The 24,454-nt window shown below is 51.0% G+C and overlaps 12 protein-coding genes across 12 annotated transcripts; 8 read left to right on the top strand and 4 right to left on the bottom strand.

The window, feature by feature from the left end:
• Positions 1 to 1,483, top strand: JCM6883_000275 (uracil-DNA glycosylase; the record flags this gene model as incomplete). Its single annotated transcript, XM_076631005.1, has 8 exons — positions 1 to 275; positions 336 to 402; positions 476 to 495; positions 654 to 759; positions 819 to 1,050; positions 1,130 to 1,156; positions 1,228 to 1,315; positions 1,416 to 1,483. Coding segments are annotated over 8 exons (883 nt in total), but the record flags the coding sequence as incomplete, so codon positions are not given.
• A 1,270-nt stretch (positions 1,484 to 2,753) lies between these two features.
• JCM6883_000274 (uncharacterized protein) lies at positions 2,754 to 4,503 on the bottom strand (the record flags this gene model as incomplete). Its single annotated transcript, XM_076631004.1, has 6 exons — positions 2,754 to 3,014; positions 3,084 to 3,146; positions 3,209 to 3,288; positions 3,346 to 3,726; positions 3,788 to 4,156; positions 4,221 to 4,503. The coding sequence occupies 6 exons, from the start codon at positions 4,501 to 4,503 to the stop codon at positions 2,754 to 2,756; spliced, it is 1,437 nt and encodes a 478-aa protein (XP_076489144.1).
• A 365-nt stretch (positions 4,504 to 4,868) lies between these two features.
• Positions 4,869 to 7,539, top strand: JCM6883_000273 (dihydroorotate dehydrogenase 2; the record flags this gene model as incomplete). Its single annotated transcript, XM_076631003.1, has 4 exons — positions 4,869 to 5,428; positions 5,488 to 5,623; positions 5,682 to 5,813; positions 5,872 to 7,539. 4 exons carry the CDS (start codon positions 4,869 to 4,871, stop codon positions 7,537 to 7,539), a joined length of 2,496 nt encoding a protein of 831 aa, XP_076489143.1.
• Positions 7,540 to 7,751: 212 nt separating this feature from the next.
• JCM6883_000272 (uncharacterized protein) lies at positions 7,752 to 8,847 on the top strand (the record flags this gene model as incomplete). Its single annotated transcript, XM_076631002.1, has 2 exons — positions 7,752 to 8,166; positions 8,231 to 8,847. 2 exons carry the CDS (start codon positions 7,752 to 7,754, stop codon positions 8,845 to 8,847), a joined length of 1,032 nt encoding a protein of 343 aa, XP_076489142.1.
• A 584-nt stretch (positions 8,848 to 9,431) lies between these two features.
• Positions 9,432 to 11,150, top strand: JCM6883_000271 (uncharacterized protein; the record flags this gene model as incomplete). Its single annotated transcript, XM_076631001.1, has 6 exons — positions 9,432 to 9,678; positions 9,740 to 9,777; positions 9,855 to 10,113; positions 10,174 to 10,248; positions 10,310 to 10,678; positions 10,741 to 11,150. The coding sequence occupies 6 exons, from the start codon at positions 9,432 to 9,434 to the stop codon at positions 11,148 to 11,150; spliced, it is 1,398 nt and encodes a 465-aa protein (XP_076489141.1).
• Positions 11,151 to 11,517: 367 nt separating this feature from the next.
• On the bottom strand, positions 11,518 to 12,679 carry JCM6883_000270 (YigZ family protein; the record flags this gene model as incomplete). Its single annotated transcript, XM_076631000.1, has 2 exons — positions 11,518 to 12,143; positions 12,238 to 12,679. The coding sequence occupies 2 exons, from the start codon at positions 12,677 to 12,679 to the stop codon at positions 11,518 to 11,520; spliced, it is 1,068 nt and encodes a 355-aa protein (XP_076489140.1).
• A 1,679-nt stretch (positions 12,680 to 14,358) lies between these two features.
• JCM6883_000269 (uncharacterized protein) lies at positions 14,359 to 14,737 on the top strand (the record flags this gene model as incomplete). The annotated part of the gene is made up of 2 exons (XM_076630999.1): positions 14,359 to 14,385; positions 14,465 to 14,737. The coding sequence occupies 2 exons, from the start codon at positions 14,359 to 14,361 to the stop codon at positions 14,735 to 14,737; spliced, it is 300 nt and encodes a 99-aa protein (XP_076489139.1).
• A 138-nt stretch (positions 14,738 to 14,875) lies between these two features.
• Positions 14,876 to 16,259, bottom strand: JCM6883_000268 (histidine phosphatase family protein; the record flags this gene model as incomplete). Its single annotated transcript, XM_076630998.1, has 5 exons — positions 14,876 to 15,681; positions 15,746 to 15,779; positions 15,848 to 15,945; positions 16,015 to 16,110; positions 16,202 to 16,259. 5 exons carry the CDS (start codon positions 16,257 to 16,259, stop codon positions 14,876 to 14,878), a joined length of 1,092 nt encoding a protein of 363 aa, XP_076489138.1.
• Positions 16,260 to 17,318: 1,059 nt separating this feature from the next.
• Positions 17,319 to 18,194, top strand: YPD1 (Ypd1p; the record flags this gene model as incomplete). The annotated part of the gene is made up of 3 exons (XM_076630997.1): positions 17,319 to 17,615; positions 17,778 to 17,869; positions 17,936 to 18,194. 3 exons carry the CDS (start codon positions 17,319 to 17,321, stop codon positions 18,192 to 18,194), a joined length of 648 nt encoding a protein of 215 aa, XP_076489137.1.
• Positions 18,195 to 18,807: 613 nt separating this feature from the next.
• JCM6883_000266 (uncharacterized protein) lies at positions 18,808 to 21,481 on the bottom strand (the record flags this gene model as incomplete). Its single annotated transcript, XM_076630996.1, has 6 exons — positions 18,808 to 19,208; positions 19,278 to 19,527; positions 19,588 to 20,272; positions 20,332 to 20,412; positions 20,484 to 20,932; positions 21,023 to 21,481. The coding sequence occupies 6 exons, from the start codon at positions 21,479 to 21,481 to the stop codon at positions 18,808 to 18,810; spliced, it is 2,325 nt and encodes a 774-aa protein (XP_076489136.1).
• Positions 21,482 to 21,619: 138 nt separating this feature from the next.
• GEP4 (phosphatidylglycerophosphatase) lies at positions 21,620 to 23,156 on the top strand (the record flags this gene model as incomplete). Its single annotated transcript, XM_076630995.1, has 3 exons — positions 21,620 to 21,778; positions 21,842 to 21,979; positions 22,059 to 23,156. 3 exons carry the CDS (start codon positions 21,620 to 21,622, stop codon positions 23,154 to 23,156), a joined length of 1,395 nt encoding a protein of 464 aa, XP_076489135.1.
• Positions 23,157 to 23,617: 461 nt separating this feature from the next.
• Positions 23,618 to 24,058, top strand: VMA9 (H(+)-transporting V0 sector ATPase subunit e; the record flags this gene model as incomplete). Its single annotated transcript, XM_076630994.1, has 4 exons — positions 23,618 to 23,709; positions 23,780 to 23,827; positions 23,888 to 23,928; positions 24,003 to 24,058. 4 exons carry the CDS (start codon positions 23,618 to 23,620, stop codon positions 24,056 to 24,058), a joined length of 237 nt encoding a protein of 78 aa, XP_076489134.1.
• Between the last annotated feature and the right edge of the window lie 396 nt (positions 24,059 to 24,454).

Genomic DNA, 24,454 nt, shown 5'->3' with positions numbered 1-24,454 from the left:
TCGAGCTGCTCCCCTCGCTTCGACCTCGACAACTCCTCCCTCTGACTTCTCGGTCGAATCGTATCAAGCTTCCCTATCGTCGAAAGGATCGGACCCGACTGAAGCCGACTTACTTCGACTCGAATGTAAAACTCTCGATCCTTCGTGGTTGAGTCTGTTGCAGAACGAGCTCAAGAAACCCTACTTCAGGAAGCTGAAAGAGTTCTTGTGGAAGGAAGGATTGAGAGGAACGAAGGACAAGGATTCGAAAGGGAAATTGACCGTCTTTCCTCCAGGTAATCTTTCTCCGTCTTTTGCGGTCTATCTTCCACCCGGAGGCTGAATTCTCTTGATAGCTCACGACGTCTACTCGTGGTCTCGCTACACTCCTCTCGAGCACGTCAAAGTCGTTATTCTCGGGCAGTGAGTTCACGACTCTCTTCTTTCGTTCACAGTCTGTACTCATTACCATTCTCCTTCGCGTGTCGCACCGCAGAGATCCTTATCACGATGACGGTGAGCTGAAATGAACTGTCCGTGATCGCCGCGACTCGTGCTAAATCTGCTCCCTCTCTTCTCTTCCCGTTTCTCCAGGTCAGGCCCACGGCGAGTCATTCTCTCTGTGTCTCTGTCTCCTTCTGCACCGTCTGATTCTCATAGACGCACTGCATCAGGTTTGTGCTTCTCGGTTCGACCTGGAGTCAAGATCCCTCCTTCGCTCCGAAATATCTACAAAGAGATCAAAACTGAGTATCCATCTTTCGTTGTTCCAACTCATGGGTGAGCCCTCATTACCTCCCTACACGTATTCAAAATAGCTAACTCGCTCGGATGTACAGCTCGTTGACGTCGCTCGCTCGATCTGGAGTTTTGCTTCTCAACACTTCACTCACCGTGAAACCTCATCAAGCTGGATCTCACTCGGGTAAAGGCTGGGAGACGTTCACGGACAAGCTTGTCGATTTGGTCGATCGATACGGAGGAAGTGGTGAAGTGGGGAAAGAAGGAAAAGGAGTCGTCGTGCTCGCTTGGGGAGCTTGGGCGGCGAAACGAGTCGCGAAAATGGACAAGGTGAGCAGCGATCCTACTCTCTCTTTCTCTCGTTGCGGTTGCTGACTTGTAAACCGATGCTTGTCGCTCGAACACACAGAAGAAACACTTGATCCTGACGAGTCCGGTACGCCTTTTCTCTCTCCTCTTTCGCTCCTGGAATAGCGCACCGCCAACTAATTTCGTCAACTCTCATAGCATCCTTCACCTCTATCTGCGAGTCGTGGCTTCTTTGGAAACGGTCACTTCAAGAAAGCAAACGATTGGCTCGAAGAAAAATATGGTCGTAAGTAGCCGGCTTCCCTCTATCGCGCTCTCCTGCTCCTGGAAGGTGCACACCGAGCGCGAAGCCTGAGCTGATGACTCTTCTGCTTTCCTTACGGCAGCTGATGCGAAAATTGATTGGACAAAGATCGAAATCGAAGAAGAGGCGAAAGGTGAGGATGAAAAGTGAGCGGAGACTCAGGGGGATAGGTCAGCTTGCAATGAAGTGGCAGCGCGGATACAATAGCACGATACAATCCATGCCTAGTTCTTTCACGAGGGGCAACGTAAAAAAACACGAGAACTTCGGAAGTGGGTTGGAAGGATTGCATTGAGCATGACACACCGCGTCCACCGATAATAGGTTACACAGAGCACCCCATAAAACGTACAGCTCAACGCTCGAAAGCAGATCACAGGTCAGAGGCCGAGGATGGAAGAGGTGAACGATCTCCCATTGGTCGTGTTCCTCCCAGCTCTGGTCTGTGGAGCTCAGGTCTACTTGTATACATCAACAACACCCTTTTCACCCGCCTTGTGCTTGTACCATGGCGTGCTGCTACTGCAATGTCGAAGCGTCGAAAAAAAAATGGTTGTAGGCGAGAGCTGGCGATTGAGGTCGTCGGGACCGTAAGGACGTGTGCCTGCAGAGTACTAATAGTCTGTGGTCCTTAAGCTGAATCGTCGGCGAACTGGTAAGGTCGTGAGGTGAGGCAGTGAAGAGAAGAGTCTGAAGATCCCGCTTCTGCTCTCTCTCTCTCGTTCCTCGCAGGACGGACAGTATCCCAGGAAGCAGGGAAAGATTGAAAGTCAATGGTTGAGTATGTATGACACCAGTTACCATCTGCATCAGAAGCTACGAAGATGCAAATTCTACTATTCTCGGAAGGGCCAATTGAATCAGTCTACGTACGTTCAGGAATCCATCACCGCTATCCGTAAGCTGAGAAAAAAGATCTCAGAAGCGGGTAGAGCAGATAGCACGATTCAGTTGAAAAAAGAGAAAAGAAGAAGAGAAAGAAGCAGTGCGCGTCTCGTCTCGGTTTTGTTTGCCCCAGTCGAGCTTGGATCACACCGAGGACATCTCTCTTCTACTATCGCACGCTTTCTCTGAGGCGCGAAACGCTCTACCGTAACAATCGTACACTTCTGCAGTACTAGCATTGTTTTCGCGATTTTCCGCTCTATTTGTTAGGCCGACATTCTTGCTGCCAACCAGCGACTCGAGGCTTACAAGAAGCCACTCCAAGCCGAACACTTCGTATCTGCCGCGAGCTACCGCGTAGGGTCTCATCGAGCGAATTGTGTACATTCTCTTCTCTTGTTCGCTTCATTGGGGAGCAATTTCCTCAAAATAGCTCGCTTAGTTCCAAATGAAAGCGAAAGATGCAGTATACGCAAATTCAATAGTCGATACAAAACTATTCCCGAACCTCTACGCAAGACAACCCAATCAATAATCACAAAGTCGAAGTCTCGAATCCCTCCGCCTTGAACCCTTCTTTCGATTCATACAAAATCTCCGTCCTGATGACATACTTCGCACCTCCAATTCCGACTGGAGATCCTTCGTGGAGGAGGGAGCCGATCGAAGAACCATGAGGGAACGCGAGGGCGCAACCGGCGATGGGTTTCACGGGGAAAGCGTCCATGGTACCGACGGTGCCGGACGGGACGAAGAATGTAGTGCAACCGCCTTCGAAGCCGTCGTTGAGGTAGATCTGCAGCCGAAAGGGTCGTCGTGAGTGAGCGAGAAAGAAAGCTAGAGAGGAAGCGCGATTGAGGCTTACGAGTAAAGTCAAACGAGACCATTCAGGTGCATCAGGCGGTGAAGAATCGTATAGGTATTCACCCTAAGAAACAAGTGAGTCAGATCAAGTCTTGCGGGTTATAGAGCGGGATGAAAGAAACTGACCGTTTTCGGATCGATACCAGATCTTGGCCAAGCTCCATCGATATGAGGTCGATAGATTGCTCCAGGAACGTAGCGATAGACTATCACAAACGAGGTAAGCGGACGAACAAACTTCAAGCGGGCTCGAGGGAACTCACCACGGAATCTTGGATTGATTCCCTTCACTTTCCCACCATGAATTTCTTGCGGAACCAAATGCAAGAACCTCTTGACGAATTTCTCCAGGAACCCTTCGTCGGCCAACCAGTACAAGTTGTGCGCCAATACGGAAGCCGACCTATCCGCGATGGGTTGATCCGGATGGAATCCGACTGATTCAGCGGAACTCAAGATTTCTCGACATTCGGTTTGGGACAAGACGTCGGTCAACATCATAGCTCCGTCGACTCCGGGGACGGGGACGGAAGCTGAGACGATGGAAGGAATCGATGAGAGAGGAATCGCATCGTGGTGAGAATGGAAGAGAAGTGCTGGGTATTGATTCGGGGGTAGTCGCTGAGGTCCAGGCGTCGTGTGAACTATCACCAACGCTCATCTGTCAAGATACAGTGATGTCACGAGGGAAATAACAGGACTCACGTAGTCGGAATCGCTGGGTCAAAACTTCCTTTTCTTCCGGCTTCGGTAAACTCCCCTCCTGAATTTCTTTCCAAACGTTCAACCCACTCAACTCTCGGTGTACCCATTCATCCTTCTTCACGACCGGTGGTTGCAACAGTTCATCGACATCGTAGGTGCACCTCAAGATTGAATCGAGTACCCTCAACACTTGGGCGTCTCCGAAACTACCGTCTGAACGAGATGCAGCATCACACTCGCGAACCCAACGATTGAGACTGCCGAGAGGGAGAGGGAGTTTGCGGATTCGTAGTTCGGAGAGGAGAACGAGAGCGTCGGTGTGGCGGCCCGAAGAGAGAGCCTCCGAGATGCGAGAAGTCAAGGACGAACCTGTGAACGTCGAATTGCTGTCAGTGACTAATTGAGCGCTGTACCGAGAGTAGACGAAGCTCACCAGTTCCTGAAACCGTCGCAGCTTGTCTCTGGAAATCCCATACTGCCGTTTTCAATTGTTTCAAATGTTGCCTCTGATCCTTGATGAGTGCTTCCGGGTGTTTGCTGAGCGTCTCGAGTACCCTCGCAGCCGTAGCGAGTTCTCCAGGCGAGATCAAACCCTTCATGAAATCCGTCGACGAAGGTTCCGTTCCATCACTGTTGTCAAGGTCGCCTGATACGGTCGGTTCGACTCGAGCGATCTCGGCTCGTCTACGTTTACGTGCTTGTCCAGCTTTGCCCATCGTTGTCTATTTGAGGAGAGGGGAGGTGAAAGTTGGTTGAAAAGTCCTCTGACAGGTCTGCCACGACAAGCTGTACGAAAGGCGTATGAGCCCGCTGAGCTTACGAAAGTATCTGTTTTCGTCAGCTACTCACCTTTGATCGGTAGACTTGAGGCTGTTCTCGAGGAAGATTCGGAGATTTGCTGAAGTTTCGGTTTGCTGGACTTCCGGGTCTTTCTATTCTCGATCAAGTTGTTCTTTTCCGGTCTAGTCGAGCGGCGATCGAGGACGATTCGAATGACGCAGTGACTGGTCAGAGGACGAGGATCCGTTTCAATGATGAGGTTTCGTTTCGCCTCTTTCCTCAAGTACGGCAAATCTCAAACATGCTCAGGACGGTTCCAATCGTACGAAGGAGTCTTCAAGTGCGGTCTCTACCGCTCGTACGCCGATTAGCAACTCCTCCCTTCGCTCCCCCTCCTCCCGTTCCTCCGACACCCTTGACGCCCGTAACGACTCGAGGACTAGCAGATCCCGAACCAGAACTCGATGATCGAGCGATCCCACCGGTAGTACCTGATCTCACTTTACCTCCCCTCAAGCCAAACCCAGCAAACTTGAATCCTTCTCCCGTTGCTCCCCTCTCCGACCCGAGCCAACAAGCTTTAGCTCACAAGGATCAGACTGTCCCTCGTGAAGAAACGACTTCTGCTCCCGGTCCCCAACCGGCTTCGATCCCGCCTCCTCCTCCGTCTTCCGAATCTCTCACGTCGAAAATTCCTAAACCTGAACTTCCTTCGAAACCTGAACTCCCTTCTTTCTCCGCTCCTCCTCCGCCTCCTCCTCCCAAGGGTCGTTTCCGTTCTTTCCTCCTCTCTTCAGCCCTCTTCCTCGGTACCACTGCGTTCTTCCTCTATGCCTATGATTCGCGTGCTGGAGTTCATCGGTAAATTATCCTCATTCTCTCTTCACAGCTTCAGCCTACTGATCTCTCCCTGTTTGCAGATGGCTCTCGGTACCCGTCCTCATGCAGATTACCAAGGATGATCCCGAAAGAGCTCATGAAATCGCCGTCGCTTTCCTCGAGAGCGGTCTCACTCCGAAAGATTTGGGCGTCGATGACGAGAGACTCGCATTCGAGGTATGTTCTCCTTTTCTCTCTCGTCTGATTCATGAAACTGATAAAGCCTCGCATGTAGCTCTGGGGTAAGAAATTTTCGAACCCGGTCGGAATTGCAGCTGGATTCGACAAACACGGTCAAGCGATCGATGGTCTGTTTGACCTCGGATTCGGTTACGTCGAGATTGGAAGTGCCACTCCTGTACCTCAGGTATGTCTTCACTCACTCGGCAAAGAGGCAAGTCACTGATTTATGGATTTCTCGACAGCCCGGTAACCCCAAACCTCGAGTTTTCCGAGTTCCCGAAACCAACTCAGTCGTGAACCGATACGGATTCAACTCTGAAGGACACGATGCCGTCGTCACTCGACTCCGTTCCCGAATCGAACGATTCCTCTCCCGTTACGCCTCGATCCTCCCTTCCGAACTCTTCCCTACTCCTCCTGCGAACCCCGTCGTCGTTCCGAGTGAATACGATCCCGTTTCTTCCCTCCTATCGACTCCTGCCGGTCAAGCCGCCCGACCGATCGATGATCTCAACATTCCTCGTTCGTTGAGGGATGGCAAAGTCCTCGGAATCAACTTGGGGAAGAACAAAGTGAGCGACCCGGATTCGATCGAAGATTTCGTCAAAGGGATTCGAACCCTCGGTCCTTACGCCGACGTACTAGTCGTCAACGTCTCTTCGCCCAACACTCCCGGATTGAGAAACTTGCAGAGGAAAGGAATGCTCTCCGAATTACTCGAGGGAGTTGTTTCGGCTCGAAACGATCTCGAATCGAATATCAAACCTCCCGTGCTCGTTAAAGTCGCCCCTGATCTAACGGAAGATCAAATCGAGGATATCGCGCACGCCGTGAAAACTTCCGGAGTCGACGGTGTTATCGTCTCAAACACTACGATTTCTCGACCTTCATCGGCTGGTACTTCACCGAAGCTCAAGGAAACTGGTGGATTGTCGGGACCCCCTGTCAAGCCTCTAGCTCTCAAAGCTCTCTCGGCGTTGTACGAACAAACCGACGGGAAAATTCCTTTGATCGGATGTGGTGGAATTAATTCGGGAGCCGACGCGTTGGAATTCGGGAAAGCTGGTGCGAGTTTAGTACAACTCTACACTGGATTCGTTTACGAGGGAGTTGGATTACCGGCCAAGATCAAGGACGAGTTGACGGAATTGTTGAAGAGTGAGGGAAAGACTTGGGGTGAAATCATCGGAACTGGAAGGGTCAAGCCAGAGACTGTTCAGAAGATGAAGGAACAACAGAACCCGATCAAGGAGAAGAAAGTAGAAGGAGGAGAGACGAAGAAACCTACGGAGTCTGATTTTAAGAAGGGACTCGACGAAGCCAAGATCGAACTCGAATCTCTCTTCAAGCAACTCGCCGACGCTGAACCTGTCCGTCCCAAGAAGACTTCGTCAAAATCCGCTGATTCTACACCTCCCGCCGATCTCGCGGCAACTCTCCCAGCTTCTTCAGCACCGAAACCTTCCTCCTCCTCTACCCTTCCTCCTCATCAACTCTCTACCGGTGAACCCGCCGTCGCCGTTCCTGCCCCTGTAGCAGAAGCCACCGTTTCCCCCTACGTTACGAACCCTCTCACGGATCCCACCCCAGCGAATTCTTCGACTCCTCCTACTCCCGATTCTAAACTCTCCCAACCCTCTGCAGCTTCTCCTTCTTCTCTCGATACCGCATCCCCTTCGACCAACATCGACCATGCAGCTATCGCAATCCCCGCGAATGCCTTGTTGGACGAGAAAGCGATCGCAGCTTTACTCGACCCGGCGAAATCTCAAGTCAAACAAGGATTGAATTCGACTCCTCCCCCGACCGGTGCGAAGGAGAAAGTGGAAGAGACAGTTGGAGAGGTCAAGGAAAAGGTAAAGGACGCAGCACCGGCGACTGTCAAAGGTGAAGGAAAGAGATGGGTTTGAAAGAATTAGAGATTTTCTTTTGTGTTTTTTTTTTCCTGAAAAATTGTCTTGTCAAAAGCGATGTACCTCCAAAATGCAGTTTATAATATCATCTAACTTGGTTGCTAGTCATCCTTTGTCATCACTTGCGAGGAAAGATTCGAATGAAACTGACCGACGTAATCTTTCTCTTCCTCTTCTCTTCACCTCGAATTCTCGAAAACTCAGCATGAATGCCTACGACAACGACCAGTATTAGAGACTTACCTTTCGAATTGATCGAACATATCCTCGACCTCGCTGCCGGAACTGCCGATCTCGAATCAAAGGCATCAATCGCCTCTCGAAACTCCTTCCTTCGTGAGGCGGCCTTCATCTGTCGAGACTTTCGATACCCCGCCCAATCATGTCTATGGAAGATCCTGAGGGTCCACACTCCAGAAACGGCGAGAAAGTTACTCAGTTCAAAGAGTCTGAAGTGCTTCGCGACAACGGAGCTGTCAGTTGAAGGAGTTCATTCAGGATCAGATGGGTTGAGTGGATCAACAGCAGCAAGGGTGTTGGGGAAAGTGATTGGAGTTAGGACGCTCAGGTTGATGGATTTCGGGAGATTGAGTCTTAGGGTTTTACAAAATGAAAACCTCTCAAGTACGTTCATTCAGTCTTTAATCCAGGTTCATGAAGCTTGCAGGACTGATGAGTCGCTTGATAGCCTTGCGGACACTGTATCTCATGAGTTCGTTTCCCGACAAATCAACTACAGTCGACGCCCTCACTTTCCCGTTCCATCTTCGCACATTGCACCTCTTCAACCGCGCCTACTCTTCAAACCTCCTCCCAACTCTATTCAGTCAATGTTCGACGACCCTCACCTCGCTCACACTCATCACGAGTCATTCCTCTCCCTCCTACCCTTCTCTCGTCAAAGCATTCCCATCTGTAGCTCCTAATCTCCGGCATTTATCCCTCCAGCATCGTCCCTCACCAGCATTGATCGATTCGCTCCCTCTCTGTACCCGACTCACCAATCTAGAATGTTCCTTTGCGGTCGACCTCGGTTCAACCCTCGATTCTCTCTCGAACGCCCGACTGAAAACTCTCTCGATCGAACTCGATTATAACCTCGTCGATATCGCTCAAGTATTACTACTTCGATTAGATTCGAGTACCTTGGATCGACTCGAATTGCTCAAAATCCCTCGAGCACCCGCAAAGGAAGAATTTGGAGAATTCGGTGGACAAGGTCTGTTGGAACGATGTCAGGAAAAAGGGATCGAGGTCAAGTTGGGGCAAGTCGTAGCATGGAGGACGAGGTCGGTCTTTGATTGACGACCTGAAAAGAGATCGAATTGTCGAAAACGAAGTGAACAAAGCGGAGAGATGGAACATCACTCGACGTGGTTTGGACCCCTTCATCTTCGAGAGCTCGATCATCCCGTTGACTTCGAAGGAGTCGTGCCTCCTGCATACTGTACTTCCTCCGTCGTGAGATCAAGCCACAACATTTCTCCTTCAAAGATTTCCGAGGCGAGACGCATTTTCGATCGAGTAGATTTCATTCTCGTGACCTCCTGCGCGAGTAATTACCAATTCTATTGTTATGCATTCGTGCGCTCGAAGCGGGCGATGAAATTGGGCGTGACTAAATGACTTTCCGCCTCGAGCGAAGAAGAATAGACCGCGAAATTTGCAATAACAACTCCTCCCTCTTCCCTCATCTCGCCATACTTCTTACTACCTCTTGTACAACATCTATCTTACTGCAACAGACTCAACGACACGCCGCACGGCGGAATCGAAGGGAATCGAGCACTCCACATTTTCGGCTTTAGGCGGTTTCGAATCGAACTACTGTACTGGCGGCGACTTACCTTCGAGCTAGACGACGACCCCCCTGAAGGCCTAGAGGAGAGATGAGCACTCTACCTCCCGGTTGGATCTCGCTCAAACCTCACCTCGCAGGAGTTCTCGCCGTCGGAATCGCCGCGACTCTCTCACTCTTTTCCGTGTTGGGCCTGGTGGGGTTCATCGCTCTCTTGTTGTGGAGGTTCTGGTCGACAGGGAGTGAGAACGAGAGACAGGAAAGGAGAATGGGGAACAAGGCGATCAGGTTTCTCGCGAGTACTCACGGTTTACTCTTCATGGATCTCCTCCTCGGTGGTGAGTTTCAGCCCTCTTGACTCGGTTCCGTGACAGAGCTGACAGGAGGTTCCTCCCGTAGATCTCCTACAAGCCATTGGATTCAGCCTGAACTTCAGTGTAAGCTCATCTTCCTCGAAAACAAAGTTTTCATTTTTGCAAGGGAGGCTAATTCCCATTCCTCTCGATCCGAGTAGTGGTACCGACATCAAGGACTTCCTCCAAGCGACAATCCAACGACACTATGTACGACTCAAGCGGTCCTGATTCAAGTTGGAGACACGGCATCCGCTTTCTCGTCCCTCATTATATCTTTAAACCTTTTTACCGTCATCGTTTTGTCCCGACAACCTTCCGTCAAGTTTTTATGGTGTGTTATGGTACTTCAATGGATCGTAGTAGCGATTTTAGCTGGGATTGGACCAAGATGGTTGGAAAGAGCAGGAATGCCTTTTTGTGAGTCTTTCTCATCGATCAAAACGCTAGGCGCATTGAGCCTTATACACTTCTCCGCAGATGCCGACGCTGGCAGTTGGTGCTGGATTAGCCCGGAGTACTCGGACGCTCGCTTATGGCTGCATTATTTCTTCGGTGAGCGTGGATCGTTTCTCTCCTGGAAAGAAACCGAAAGCTGAACACTCCTATGTCACAGTTTTCGTCATTGCTTTCGTCGACCTCGTGCTGTACAGCCTCATCGCTCTCTACCTCGCTCTACAATCTCGACGAACGTCTTCCAAGATTCCCCTCAGTATCTCAAGCATTTCCGGAGTCGCAAAAATCATGCCTCTCTTCGGTATCAGTTACATCGTTACCATCTTACCCCTCTCGGCATATCGAGCAGCGAGCATGGCAGGTCACCGATGGAGTCCGAATGCTCAACTCGCGGCAGGATTCGTCTTCACGCTTTCGGGATTCGTCAATTGTTTGATCTACGCGACTACTCGGAACATCGTCAGTTCGGAAAGTGTGGGAGCGATCAGGAGGGGTAGTCAATCTGCGACTATTTCTGGTCTCGGTCCAAGTGAGCCTCGGGAATTCCTTTAGAAAACCTGTTCGCGCTGATTCTCATTCTCCATCTCACAGTTGAACGGAAAAGTCGAATCCGGAGTTTCTTCTTCTCGAACAAACATCATTGGAGCACGACGTCGAAAGCCTCGACTGCCCCGTCTATGAAAGGTCACCTGAACTCGTCAGGAGGAATTCGAGTTCAAGTCGAAACTCAAGTCTACCTCCCTAATCAACCTTCGACACCTTCTCCCGTATCTGAAACTGGTGCGATCGGATCGAAAGGAAGGCTCGACTTCGAACGGGAACGGATACGAGATTGGGACAGGGAGAGAGAAATGGAATTGGATCGAAGGGAACGAGAAGGGGATCAAGGTGTTGATCGACCTTTCGCGAGTTTGAGGGAGATCGAACTCGAAGAACAGAGCTCGGCAGCTCGGAGATTGAGCGATGTGACGACGAGGAAGGAATCTTATGAATATGTATGATGAGATGGAGGGGTGTTGTTTCTTTTTGAGTCTGTATTCGACTTATCTTCTGGACGTTGTTTCTTTATTGGATGTACCGTGAACATATTCCATCTTGTAGATCCCTTGTTGTAGAGGATTCACTGTCTGCTGGAACGAAAAATTCTGGACATAGCTCGCGCTCGTGTCGGACTCGAGCGATGAGCAAGTCGAGAGGACGTGTTGATGAGTATCGAAAAGAACGGAGTACGGGTATTGCACGAAGCGCGGATATCACAAAGCCTGATCGAGGGCACAGGGGAAACGTGAGTTCTCGAGTGAAAGGTATGACGAAGAAAGGGGAACTTACCAAAAGGTATACGACGAGCGCACAGACGAGGTTCCTCGCCTACTCATCGATTAGGAAACCACCACCCATTCCCACTGGTTCGACTTTCTCACTTCCTTCTTTCTCTCGTTTCTTCCTCTCGACTTGTAACGTAGCCGCTGCAACCGCCGCGTCTTCCTCACTCGGTAAGCCAAGCTCGTCGGCCGTTGGACCTTGAGCAACATTCGAAGACGGGACCGCTTGAGCTTCTAGAGCAGCCCACAACGCTTCTTCCTCTTCATCGATCTCTTCCTCTACCTCCACACTCTGCCCCTCGGCCTCGCCATCTCCCTCGACCTTTCCTTCTTCGTTCCCTGAGTCTCCCCGCCCAGCCTGGGCCTGTTCTTGCTTCTCGACCTCTTTCCACAACGCCTCTTCGTCTGCCTGGAATCTCTTCTTCAACAACTCCAACTTCTTCTCTCTCGCCGTCGTCAACCTTTCCAGCTTATCGAGAGGCATTCCTTCATACTCGGGTCTTGCGACCGTTGGTTTCGTATTGGTTTTCGGAGTGAATTGAGAAATTTCTTCATCGAGTGAACGGAGTCGATCGACCAGAGGTGGAATAGTCTGAGCGTGTGAGAGACGTTGAAGTGCTTGAGTTGCGACTTTGTTCATGTGTTGAAACCTGACGGGTCCTAACATCACTCCTGCAGAACGAAAAAGGCGTCGAGGAAGCGCTCGTCAATTCGACGTCCGCGGACTAAAATGATCCAGATCGGAGGCAACGGGGAAGAGACGTACCTCCATAGAGCCTCGACACTACTACTGCTACGTCGACGGCGGCTTCCTTCTGTATGGCGCTTTGAACTTCTCTCGAACCCCCTTTCTCTCCATCATCGTCTCCTCCCGTCTTCACAGTCCAATCGTCTTCCCCTCCGAGTCCATTCTTTCCCACCTTCAACGACATGGTCCTCCAGGCCAGAATCTCGTGATCGCAGTCAATTGGATGACTCGAAGAACGTGAGGAGCGGATGTGGGCTTGGAAGAGGGACGCTTGAGATTCGTGGGTGATCGGACAGGCATGGGCGATGAAGGTTGATTGTCTATCAGTGATCGGAGAGGAAGAAACGATGGGAAAAGGTAGTTTTGGAACAGAAGTGGAAGGGAAGAAGGCGTTGAGGGTCGTAGCGCGTTTCGAGGGTGGTTCACTTGCTGAAGATGCTGAAGCTGATCTCTTTGACATGGTGTTCTGAGCCGAGGTCGGAGTGGAGAGGAGGAGGAGAGAGAAACGATTTCTCTTCCGGAGTTACATCATACCAATCTTCACTCTCCCCGTCGGTCGCTAGTGGGCTCTGGTGCGAACAGAGGAAGCTCTGGGACAGATGTAGAACCGCTACGAAACTCGTCCGACCTGAATTTCCCCCGTCCTGGTCCCTTTGTTCTTCTTCATCTTAGAACGACTTTTATGTCTCTTCTGGCGCTGCAAATGATCATGTATGGAGCACAAAGCGGTATGTACAGCTGTCACGCTCCTCAAGGCTGTCCTGCTGATCTTTACCTCGTGTTCTCTGTGCGCAGACGAAGGTTTCCCATTCTTCTTCGGCTTCTTGCGCTCTTTCGTGTCCGACACAATGTACGGCAAGACCACGAGTCGCTCAGAGACAAACAATCGACCTGACGCTGCCCAGAAACCTTCTTGCCCGCCCCTCGACGTCTTCCTGCAACATCAACGCGAATTACATCGCCGCGAACTTCGGAGCATCAAGTTCAACGCGAAGGTAGCGCTGCTCCAAGAAGAGTTCGCGAAGACATTTCCTCGGCGGTTCAGGCGGGCTGAATCGTCGAGACTCGACTATTTTAGGGAGGTAGGTGTCTCCGACTCAATTTGAAAGCTGGTTAAAATTTCTTGAGGGCAGCTGATCACGAAGAGATTTGCTCGTGCAGTTTCAAGAGCTCGGTCAGCATCAACCAGTTACTCTGCTTGAACAGATAGTATACCACAGAGTGATGACGGCACGTTTCGTGGAGGTCAAAGCCGAGTTAGAGGAGATCAACTACAGCGTGAAGAGGGAACAAGTGGCGTTGAACCGTCTCGCGTCAAGAATAGTTAGGAATAGCGAGAAGCTGAAATATCTGCGGCAGCGGGTCCTGGAAGACGTCTTGGACCTCGTTATGGAATGGAACAGACGAAAAATCCGGGTAGCTTAACGATTGCGAGACCTGTTTCCAGTATGTTTCTTTGTCATTTCATCTCGACATCACTCCCTTTATTCCTTGTCACTACTCTGCAACTTGCCATTTGTAGCGCACGTTCCACAGAGGTCAGCAAAGCGAAGAGAAGAGAAAGCAGGAGCGATTTCTCTTTCCCAATTCGCAGCGTCGGCACTCAAATCTCTTCTGGCGCAGCTGGAGAGGTCCAGTACGAAAATTCAACTGTGCGAGCCAGCTCACATCAGCAGCAAATGCGTCTGAGCTTCCAGTCTCGCCGATCTCGACACTTTCTGTTCGCTCATCTTCCATCGCTTCTCTCTCCCCCTTGACACTTTGCATGCTCGCTCTATATAGAGTGTAGAGTAACAGGTCGGGCTATCGACTGCTCGGAAACCTCCGCGGACACCATGGCGCATTGATCGCTCTCGAACACTCGAGTCGAGAAACGGCTCGCTTTCTCCTTCTTCCTTCTTCCTCACCCTCTCCCGCATCTTCACGCCCCGGTCGATGTCGACTAAGGCGACGACTTCGCAAAGGACAGGCAACCAGATCCAAACAGCCAGCACTTTGTTCTTCCCGCTCCTCCTCAATCTCCTCAGGCATCAACGCGAGCTCCACCATTGCGAGGTCAGCCTATGCGAGCTGGATGAAGAATTGCCGCTGCTAGAACAAAGTTTCGCAGACTTGTGGAGGTCGTACGACTTGCTGGACATGGCAGCAGGCAATCACAAAAGCGAGGTAAGTGCTCGTCACGAGCACGCTCCTTCAGCTTGGTCCCTACATTGGCGACTGATTGCACACTATCGCTTCCGCACAGATCGAAAGGCTCCTGCAATTTCAACCAGCAGACCTCCTCGAATTGAAACGAAAGGAAGCTGAAGTTGCGGCGATGTTACAAATCGAGGAAGAAGTTCTGAAAGAACACGACGAACTCAGCGACAGGTCGACGAAACTTGTCGCGCAGCAAAGCACTGCTGTCGCACGAGTCGCAGTTATCGCACGAACGTTCTACGAACTGAGGGAGAGGATTGACGAAGACGTGTTGGAGCTCGTTTTGGAATGGAAAAGGGAGAAAATGAGGGAGAAGTAGTCAGTGTCGGCTAGACCTGTCCCAATTTTGTGCTGTTCTCTTCCTATACTCTCTCTATACCTTGTTGTTCTCTCCCGCGACTTGTCCTTTGCAGTAAAAGCTCGACTGAAAAGTCTAAAAGAAATCTATTTCTCGTTTTCACCCCTTCATCGGATTCGCTGCTCCTCCTCCTCCTCCTCCAGCAAAGAACTCCTTCAATCCTCTCTGCTTATCGTCCCACGATCCACTCCCGACTCCTCCTTTCGTCCTCTTCAATCCGACCAAATGTTGACTTTGATTAAACGCGACGACTCTATACCTAACTCTCGGGATCGGGTCCGAAGTCGATAAGTTCGGAACGGGAGGTAAGGAAGGATCTCGTGTAGGAATCGGGGGAAGAGTCGGTAAGAGGGAAGCGAATTGAGGTGGTAGTGGCGGTCTTCCTCCTTTATCTTCTTCTTCATCTGCTTCGTCTTGGCCCGGCGTCGCAGCTGCTTCGGACGGTGCAGGTGGACTATCAAACTCTGTTTGTCCCCGTTTCTCATCTTCTTCGACACTTTCAACGCCATCTCCTCCTTCCGGCGTTGGACTGAATCGAGGTAAACTCCCTTCCCCTGGTCCATCCAGCTCGATCTCGATCCGACTCCATGCCGTATTCTGATATCCGCCTGAGGATTTGACGAATCGAACTGATGGATCACTCGCGAGTTTGATCGCAAAGAGCATCTCCGACAACCAGATTCCGTGAGCGAAGAGGACGAGATGATGTTGATCTCCGAAAGAAGCGGAAGAAGAAGGTACGGATGCAGTAGCGAGGAGATGAGGAAGGATGAAGTGTCGTAGAACTTGGGTTGCTCGTCGAGAGACGTCGTTGAGGGATTCGGCATTCGGTGCGAGTCGGAACGCTCGGTGATCTTCCCAGGGTAAGTGAGCGCTATGGTATTTCCCGGCATCCCAAGGCATGCCTGGAGGCGAAAGAGCGTTAGTTTCGTGCGAAGAGAGCGAAAGCGCGAAAGAGGGCAGACTCACCTTCGGCTTCTCCGAAGAACTGTTCCCTCAGTAGCTACGGGTTGCGATAATGTACGTCAGTGAAGAAGCTCACGCAGTAAGTCGATAAGACTATGGACTAACAGGTGAAACCGTGAAAGGCGGTTTCGGAGTCGTTTCATTCTTTTCATACACGCATCGAGCCGTTGTCTGAGCCCTCTTGAGATCGGACGTGTAGATAGCTGAACCACATCCCAGATCATCAGCAGCTGAACCTCCATAGAGTAGAACCGATGAGAGTCGGAACTGACCAGTGATCGGTACATCCTTGAAGTGGTCTCCCAGCCTCTGTGCTTGCGTATAACCATAGTTCGTTAACGGAGCATCACGGTGACCTGCCCACAGAGCTGTTGACGCGAGAGGAGAGGAAGATGGCGTCACGCAACTTTTGATCAGCTTCAACAGGAACGGCGAGGAGAGCGAAATGAGTGAGCGTACAGGTAAGGTTGTCGACTGATTCCCCGTGTCGCACTAGCGTTACGATCACTGGCGCCATGTCGATGTTGAACGAGGGAAGCTGGAGCGAAGTGAGGGAGAGGAGAGGTTGAGGATCGGGCCAAGCTTCGAGTAAGGCTGAGTTCTTTCGACTGAGATTTTTGTAAGCGAAAGCGTAAGGAAAGTTGAGGGTGAAAGTGAAAGGTGAAAGCGAGGGAGGGAAAATCTCCCCAGTGAGTCAGCTTCGATGTACCTCTTCGCGTCTGTCAGAGAAAGACCTCCTCTGACGACGGTACAGCTTGTTCTACGTACATAACGTGACGAGATTCACCAAACGAACGAGACGCGGGCACGGAAAAAACTATTTCGCAATCGAGCTCACCTTTGTCAAGCGGTTTACTCTGTAGCGACTCCATTCCTTTCGCTGCCGACTACTTCATGGGGAAAGAGAGACCTGGACGTGCGGTCTGCTCGACTTTAACAGCCTCAGGGTCACTCTCAAGTGAGCTTTCGTGGGGTGTTGTCTCCTGTTTCAAGAGGTTGCACGGTTTCAACTTCGTTCGTTGTCCGCCAGTCCGCTCCGAGGTTCACCTCGGTGAGCACATATACTCAATAGTCGTCGAGCGTGTCTCTAGCTCTCTCGATGAAAGCGAATGGACTGCAAACGAGCTCGAATCAACCTCTGCGAAGGTCTTCGCAACACAGAATTCTCTGTACTGACAGAAAATGAGTATTTATGTCAGACTTTCATGGAAAGTACAAGATCGACTGAGTGATGAGCGGTCAGACTGAGAGGAGACAGAGTTCTTCGGCTGGCAGGAGAACGAGGCGAGGAAACGACTTCGCTGTGCGAGGCGGGAAGAAGGCGCTGCGTATTCCGTTTTCGTTCAGAATCGGGGGGTCAATGGAAGCGGGATATGGAAGTACAAATTCTGGCTTGAACCGAGATCAGAAGAGATCGAAGAAAGAAGGAGAAAAGGAGAAGAGGAAAGTCAGGGGCCGCCTTTGAAAAGTGATCGAGAGTCTAGAGAAGGAAGTTGAAGCGCTCGCTCTCTCTCCAACGCGTTTGACCACCAACTGCTTCACTCATTCTGCATCTATACTCCAAGCTTTAACGGCAATGCCCGGTCCCGACGCCTCTCCCTCTTCACCGAGTTCGACCTCTGTCCCTCGTTCCTCTTCGACTTCAAAGGATGACGCTCCTTCGAGTTCGACTACTTCTCCCTCGACCGCTGAGGGTAGTAGCGAATCACCGAAGGGACCAGGATTGAGCAAAGAAGGAGCACCGGAAGCCAAAGTTGGAGCTGCGGCAGTTGAGGGAGAGAAAGAAGAGGAGGATGAATCAGAGGCAGATGTCGGCGCGCCGAGTACGGAAGAGGTAGTCGATATGGAGGTGTTTGGTCAACTGTTAGAGATCGTGAGTGTACTCTTACTGCTCCTCTGTGTCAGGCTGCAGCTCGCTGATCGCGTTTGCTCCTCCCTCGTACCCTTTCCTCGCTTCAACTCGTCATCTCCAATTTCGCAATCACCGATTCTCCTTGATCTGCCTGAACTTTCGATACCCATTCGGTGTAAATAGGACGATGACGAGTCTCACGAATTCTCAAAGACCCTCGCGTTTGATTACATTTCTCAAGCCGAAACTACATTCCATGAAATCGAAGACGCTCTGTCAGTGCACTACTCTCTCTCTTTCAGCTTCGGGTAGTACTGACTCTCTGATTCTCCCACATGTAGTACCGCGAAAGATCTCGACGCTCTATCTCGCAAAGGTCATTTCCTGAAAGGATCTTCGGCCGCTCTTGGACTTCAACGAGTGCAACATTCGTGTGAAGCGATGCAACATTTCGGGAAACGTCGAGACGCTCATGGAGAAGGTCCTGAAGTGTCGGAAGCAGAAGCCCTCAACCGATGCAAAGGATTGTTGAAGAGGTTGCGAAAAGAACAACAAGAAGCGAAGGAATGGTTGGAGGCGTTCTACAAAGAAAAAGCATAAAACCTACTCGACTCTTTTTTCACGACATCACTATCGAACGAAGGCACGAGAAGCGGTTCAAGATCATCGTCGACTCGCGCAATCACCTTCCCTCTTCACGAAATTGTCTATTCTATCCCATCGCTCTTTACACCTGCCATCCCCCTCCGTCAACCATCTTCCAGTCTCTTCTACTCTCTCCACCCTTCACGCTCTCCCTCCTGGTCTCCTCTCGTATCGCCCACTCTCGCATTACGCATTTTCTCTCTCCTTTTCTACCTTTACCCTTCTACTTCACATCTCTCTCTTCTCTCCTATTTCTCCTGTCTAATAGTTTAGCTAGGATCTCGCTCGAATCCCTCCCCAGACCTACCTCTGTAAATAGTCTCTGTCTTGATTCAGTAAATTCTCAACCACGTCCCGTTCTTTTCCGGTCTCTCGCGCCGAAAAGTGTTCAAGCGACTCGAGCTCGTTGAGCGAGCTGTATGGTGCGACTCAATGTTTGTGATTGCTACAAGACTGAAAGCATACGAACGAAACGAAATTGACAACAGCAAGAATGAAAAACAGGAATCTATGGTTTGTATCTACATCCGAGGTCGCCATACTCTCGCCTCACACACTTCTTCGTTACTCATCGTCCCTCAATCCAAACTTTCCTCAACCTCAAGCTCGAAACGCAAGTCCAACTGATCGCGCAAAGCAGGGTAGCCACCCAAAACACGCTTCCACTCCACCTCCCCTTTCCGACCGTATTGATGAAAGTCGTACCGAAGAGGATCGGCCCAAGGACTTGAGAAGCGATCGATTGGACGACGGAGAAACTCGCGAATAATCGACCGGAATCCCGAGGGGTCGAATGAGCTAATGCGAGGGATTGAAGCGTTGGGGAAGCTCCGGAACCAAGGGATTGGAGCAGAGTAGAGAGTAGGAAGGGGACGGGAGTCGGGTGGGAGGAGAGCGAGATCAAGGAAAAGGCGAGGAATCCGAGGAAATCGAGTACGAGGGAAAGTCGAGCGAGTCGGAGATCAAAGTCTGGTAACGGTTGGAGGTACGGATCAGAACTTGTGAGCAAGACACACATAGAGCGGTTGTTGGACGTACGAGAATCAGTGACAACTTTGAGCCATTTCTTTTCTTTCTCCCATTTCTTCAATTCGACTTGATCCGTTTCTGAAGGTTTTGGTCGAATCGGGTCCGGAGCGGGACGACGTAAGATTCGGACGAAGAGAGGGAGGAAAACGAGAAGAGCTACGACTCGAAGAACTCCGATGTAGGAGAGGAACAGACCGTCCTCTTTCGCGCTCCAGTCGAAAGTGTAATTCGCATATTGAAGCTTAACGGAGATGATGGCCTGCAAGAAACGATGTCAGTGACGTCCTCGGCGTAAGAGGGTAAAGAAGAAATGACTCACAACCACCGACATGTAAGAAGCATAGGAGAGAGCGATTTTCGTCAAACTCCAATCCCTTCCTCCCTTTCGCTTCCTCGTTTCGTCGACTGCGCCTCCATCTTCACTTCTTTTCCAGACATCCTCGGGAGACCAGTACTCTTTGAGATCTTGGCCCCAGTCGATGTTCGTCCTCAATTCTTCCTCGACTTCCAGTTCCTCCTGCTCTCCCTCCCCCTCTCTCGCGACAGTCCTCTTCCTCGGCAATAACAGCCCGAGCGGCCGCAAGAAACCAAATAATCTCCCTAGGTTCCTCGCTCCCTTCCTCGTCCAGACTTTCACTGTTCCCCCTTCTTTCGCTTTCTCATCCGCCTTGATTTCCCTCTCCTTCCTGAGCTTCAATTCCTCCTCGTATCGTTTCTGACTCGCTTCCCTCCTACTCTCGCTCAGACTCTCGGGGAGTCCCAAGCATAACAGTAGCAGATAGAACAGATGACTCGAGAGAGCGATGTAAAAAGGGATGAGGACGATTTGCGTCGGATCGGTGATGTTGAACCAGGTTTGAGCATACGAGAGGAGTAGGGAAGAGAGGATGGGACCGAGAGCGAATCCGGCAAACATGAGACCGGCGAGGAGGGAGAAGATTCGGGCGCGAGAGCCGGGGGAGGTGCAATCCGAGAGATAGGCATTCGTCGTGGCTTGTGCGGTACTGCAGTCAGATTTGAATCAGTAAACTATTGTCGCGGAGTTGAGAAACTCCTAACTTACGAGAAACCACCGAGAAGACCATCGAGGATCGGACCGAGCAGAAGGAAATTATACGAAACCAAATGGTGATAATTCACCGTACTGTACGAAATCAGCGATGACGAATCAGTCTCGGATTCTATCGACTGATTCGTGACTCGAGCTCGACGTACATGAGGAAAACCGAATCGAGCGCAACGGTCCCAAACATTGCGAGAATCAAAACTGGTTTCCTTCCCTTTCGATCCGAGTAAGACCCCCACCAACCCGTCGTCAATGAGCTCAATAGGCCCATCATTAACGTCAGGATCAACGCGAGTCGAGCGACCGAGGATTGAACGGCAGAGGAACGGTGGCATTGATTGGCCCAGTCTTGATCTCGTTTCTTGGTTTCTCGTTCTTCTTCTGTCTCTTGTGGGTTGCCGAGGTACTCGAGAGTGTAGGAGCTGGTTGATTGAGGTTGAAAGGGGTGGAAGGTAAGTTGCTGTGTGGTAGAGACGGGAGGTGGGATCGAAACTTTGGATTTGGCCGGATCCATACTTCGGCAGATGAGCTGAGTGTAGAGTTCTAGTTTCGGAGCGTATGTGAGTCCCATCGAGATTGCCATAATGAATGTTCCGGGCTGTCGGACGGCGAAAGGAACGAAGAGTCAGTGCTGAACCTCACCCCGACGGGGCAACACAAGCCGAACTAGCGACAGAGGGTGACTCACGAGTAGCCAGATCGGTGAAGGACGCTTGTACCAAGGTAATCTCTGCGTACGACGAGCTGATCTCGATCTCGAACGAGAAGCGCGAGCCGTTCTACCCCTCTCCCCCGTCTGCTGATCTTCCTCTGGCTCTGAATCTCCCTCGTCGCCGTCCAATAACCTCGTCCTCTCGTTCGCAGCTTCATTGTCCCATCGATCTCCCTCCAAAGAAGCTGATTCATCTTCTCCGACTTCTTGTGGTTGCGCTCCACTCGCCGTCAAGATCTCTTTCCAACTGTTCGATCTTTGATTCGATGGTCTCGGCGGATGTAACAGGTTATTCGCTAGCGTAGGAGGGACTCCTGCTTCGTAGAATGCCGAGGTTGAAGCACGAGGGGGGGCGTTGTTGAGATCGACAGAGACTCGGGACGAGGAGGCCGAAGTCGCTGAAGGCGATGGAGAGCGGGATCGAGTTGGACTCATTCCGAGTCTCCAGGGAGGTTCGAAAGAGAGATTCCCGGATAGTGAAGAGGAGGGAAACAACGAAAGAATCGCTCGGCATCGGTTCGTTTCGTCTAACCCGCGTGGTGTTTCAATCCAACCCCAATTACATCGACCTCCATGGCGAATTGGTCTGGAATCGCCGCTTCACTGTCTGCGATCGTCCGCCCTTCAATCCTCGAACCTCGACTCGTAGTTTCTTTCATCTCTCAACTAGATTTCCTCGCGTTCAAACAACGTGGAGTGGTTGGAGTAGTCATTGACAAGGATAATTGTATCGTATGTCCCTCTCTACCCTTTCCTGAAGGAACTAGCAGAGCTGAGTCGAGAGAGCAAGGGCAGACTGTTCCTCATAAAGATCAATTGGCTCCCACGCTGGAAGGAGCATGGCAAGACTTACTGGATACGTTCGGATCAGATAACGTCCTCATAGTGAGTAACTCGGTTGGGACTCTCGCGAAAGATCCAGCACTCCTAGGCGTAAGTTTCTCTCACAATCTCTCTCTCTTTCGCTGATTCTCTTCGTTGGCTCGTCACTGACTCGTCTCCGTCCGTGTAGGCAGAATCAGTATCACGTAACCTCAGAGTTCCAGTCCTAGCGCATCAACAACCGAAACCAGGTCCGAAATGTGTTGAACAAATCGCTCGTCATTTCGATCAACTTTCCTCTGCGACTGCTACAACCTCTTCCCAAATCGTCTATTCATCACTAGCTCAATCTCGACGATCTCTGCCTTCGACAACAGCTGTCTCGCCGGGACAACATCAGTCGGAATCGTTGAAGATTCTTGTGATTGGAGATCGACTCGCAACCGATTTAATCCTATCTCATCGACTATCCCAGCTCTCTCTCCCTCTTCCTCAAAAACCCTCTTCTATCTTATCTCGACTACTCCGTCGACAGTCAACGACTGAACCCTCGCCTTCGAAACGGAGGAGAATTGAAACAGTTGGAATCCTGACAACAGGATTGCACGAGAAAGAAGGGTTCGGAACGACATTCCTGAGAGGAATCGAGAAATTAGCATTACGCCGGCTGGAGAAGAAACGAAAGCGTTTAGGACTCGACTGGGAAACGCCATCGGCGGAGAAATGGGAAGAATGTTTGAAGGGTCACCAACCGACTCTTTCTCTCTCACCGGCAGCACGGATAGAAGAACCCCCCTCCACAGCAACTACAAAATCAACACCAAACTCCTCAGCTCCTGAATTTTCACAGCGACAATCACAACGAACTCGACGATCTTTCGCTCCGAAATTCATCGCCTCCATCTCTACCCTGTCTACCCTCCCTCATACGCTCCCTCATCTTTTCCGTCGACTTCCACACTCGATCCTCTCCTCTCTCAAGTCACTCCCTTCGACAACTTATTCCCTCCTCCGAAGGACGATCTCGTCAACTTTCGATCACTTCCTCGAAAAATTACCGTTCATTGCGGAAAAGTTGTACAAACCGATGAATAAACTCGTAGGAGTTTATACGAGACCTCAAGAGTTAGCTGGAGCAGGAGTTGGGATGGAGAGACAGGTGGTGCAGAGAAAAACAGACGGAGGACTGGGAGGTGGAAGAGTGGATAAGGTGATTGATCGGGTCGAGGAGATTGTGAGACAGGCGAGGGAGACGGTCGCGAAAAGGGAGAGGGCAAAATCGACATGAAGTCGAGGAAGGGTGACTGACAGATGGAATGGGTGAAGGAAGGAAAAAATGTAAATAAGTTTTTACCGGAGCTCCCTCTCAAAACCTTCGACACACTGCTCTCTTCGGTCGGGAGTTGGACGCTATGAAGCTCCTCTGCCCTGATCGAGCAGTTCGGGCTTGCAAGTTACATGTTCTTCGCGACTGTTGAATTCGGTGAGCATGCGAGAGATTTGGGCAAATTCCAGAACAGGCCAATTGCATCCCTCAGCCTCCCCCCGCCGTGGTTGTCTTGCTCGCTATCGATAGCTTTGATGGCGAGTTGTGGTCGAGACGAGAGAGACGAGCTTTGGAATTTCTTTCTCCTCTTCCACTTCCCCACTACCTACCAACTCGCACGCACAGCCGTCTCCAATCTCATATTCCTCAGTACCGGCCTCTCAGCAATCTCACCAGTCAAGTAAAAGGAGTAAAAGAAGAGAATGGGATTCCTGACAATCATCATCCTCCTCGCGGTCGCGATCGGTGTCGCCGCGGGTGGATACGTCTCAGTACCGAAAGGAGAGAATCAAGTGTACGTTCCAACCGCCTACTCGCACCGTTAGCTTCGAGACTGACGCAGAACCCTCTTCCCGACCTCGTAGCGTCATCCGAACATCTCTCATGCTCGCCGTAGCTTGTTGTTGGCTCATGTGAGTTCATCCTCGAGATAGCTATCGTAGCGAAAGCTGACTTGAGCACCGGAATCACAGGTGGGCGATCACGTACCTCGCCCAACTTCATCCTCTCATCAGTAAACCTCTCTCTCTCTCTCGTTCCTCCCACCCCCCAAAGCTTTCCGAGGACTGACTCGTTCGATTGTACTAGAACCTATCCGATCCGACTTGAGACCGATACAAGATCATTCGTTCGCTCCTCTTTAATCTGATTGATTTCGCACGACTGCCCATTCTTCTTTTCGCTTTCAACCCTCCCCACTCTCGATGTGAGGTCTACGTGATGTCGTTTATTGTTCCTGTAATACCCTAGTATGTGCACCTGTCTCTTCTTCTCCTTTGAGAAGAGAGGACAAACGAGAGGCGACGAGGAGCGTTTCAGAGCAGTCCGAACGAAAGCAGCTCGACGTGGACGTTCAGGATCCCTCGCTGACTGTCGTCCCTTTGCGTCGAGGAACTGTCTGCGATGACCTGACAGATCGAAGGCGCTGCGTCAGAGAGAGATTCTTCTGCGAGGTTTTATGGGAATTCCGAAACTCGTCCCGAACATTTTCTTAGGCGCCCGTCGAGCGTTCGTACATTCGTATTCTGGACGACGTCCGT

The sequence above is a fragment of the Sporobolomyces salmoneus genome (genome assembly GCF_050403485.1).
Source record: "Sporobolomyces salmoneus JCM6883 DNA, S_salmoneus_JCM6883_v1_ctg13, whole genome shotgun sequence".
Taxonomy (NCBI): domain Eukaryota; kingdom Fungi; phylum Basidiomycota; class Microbotryomycetes; order Sporidiobolales; family Sporidiobolaceae; genus Sporobolomyces; species Sporobolomyces salmoneus.
This window is presented reverse-complemented; position numbering and strand designations above follow the sequence as displayed.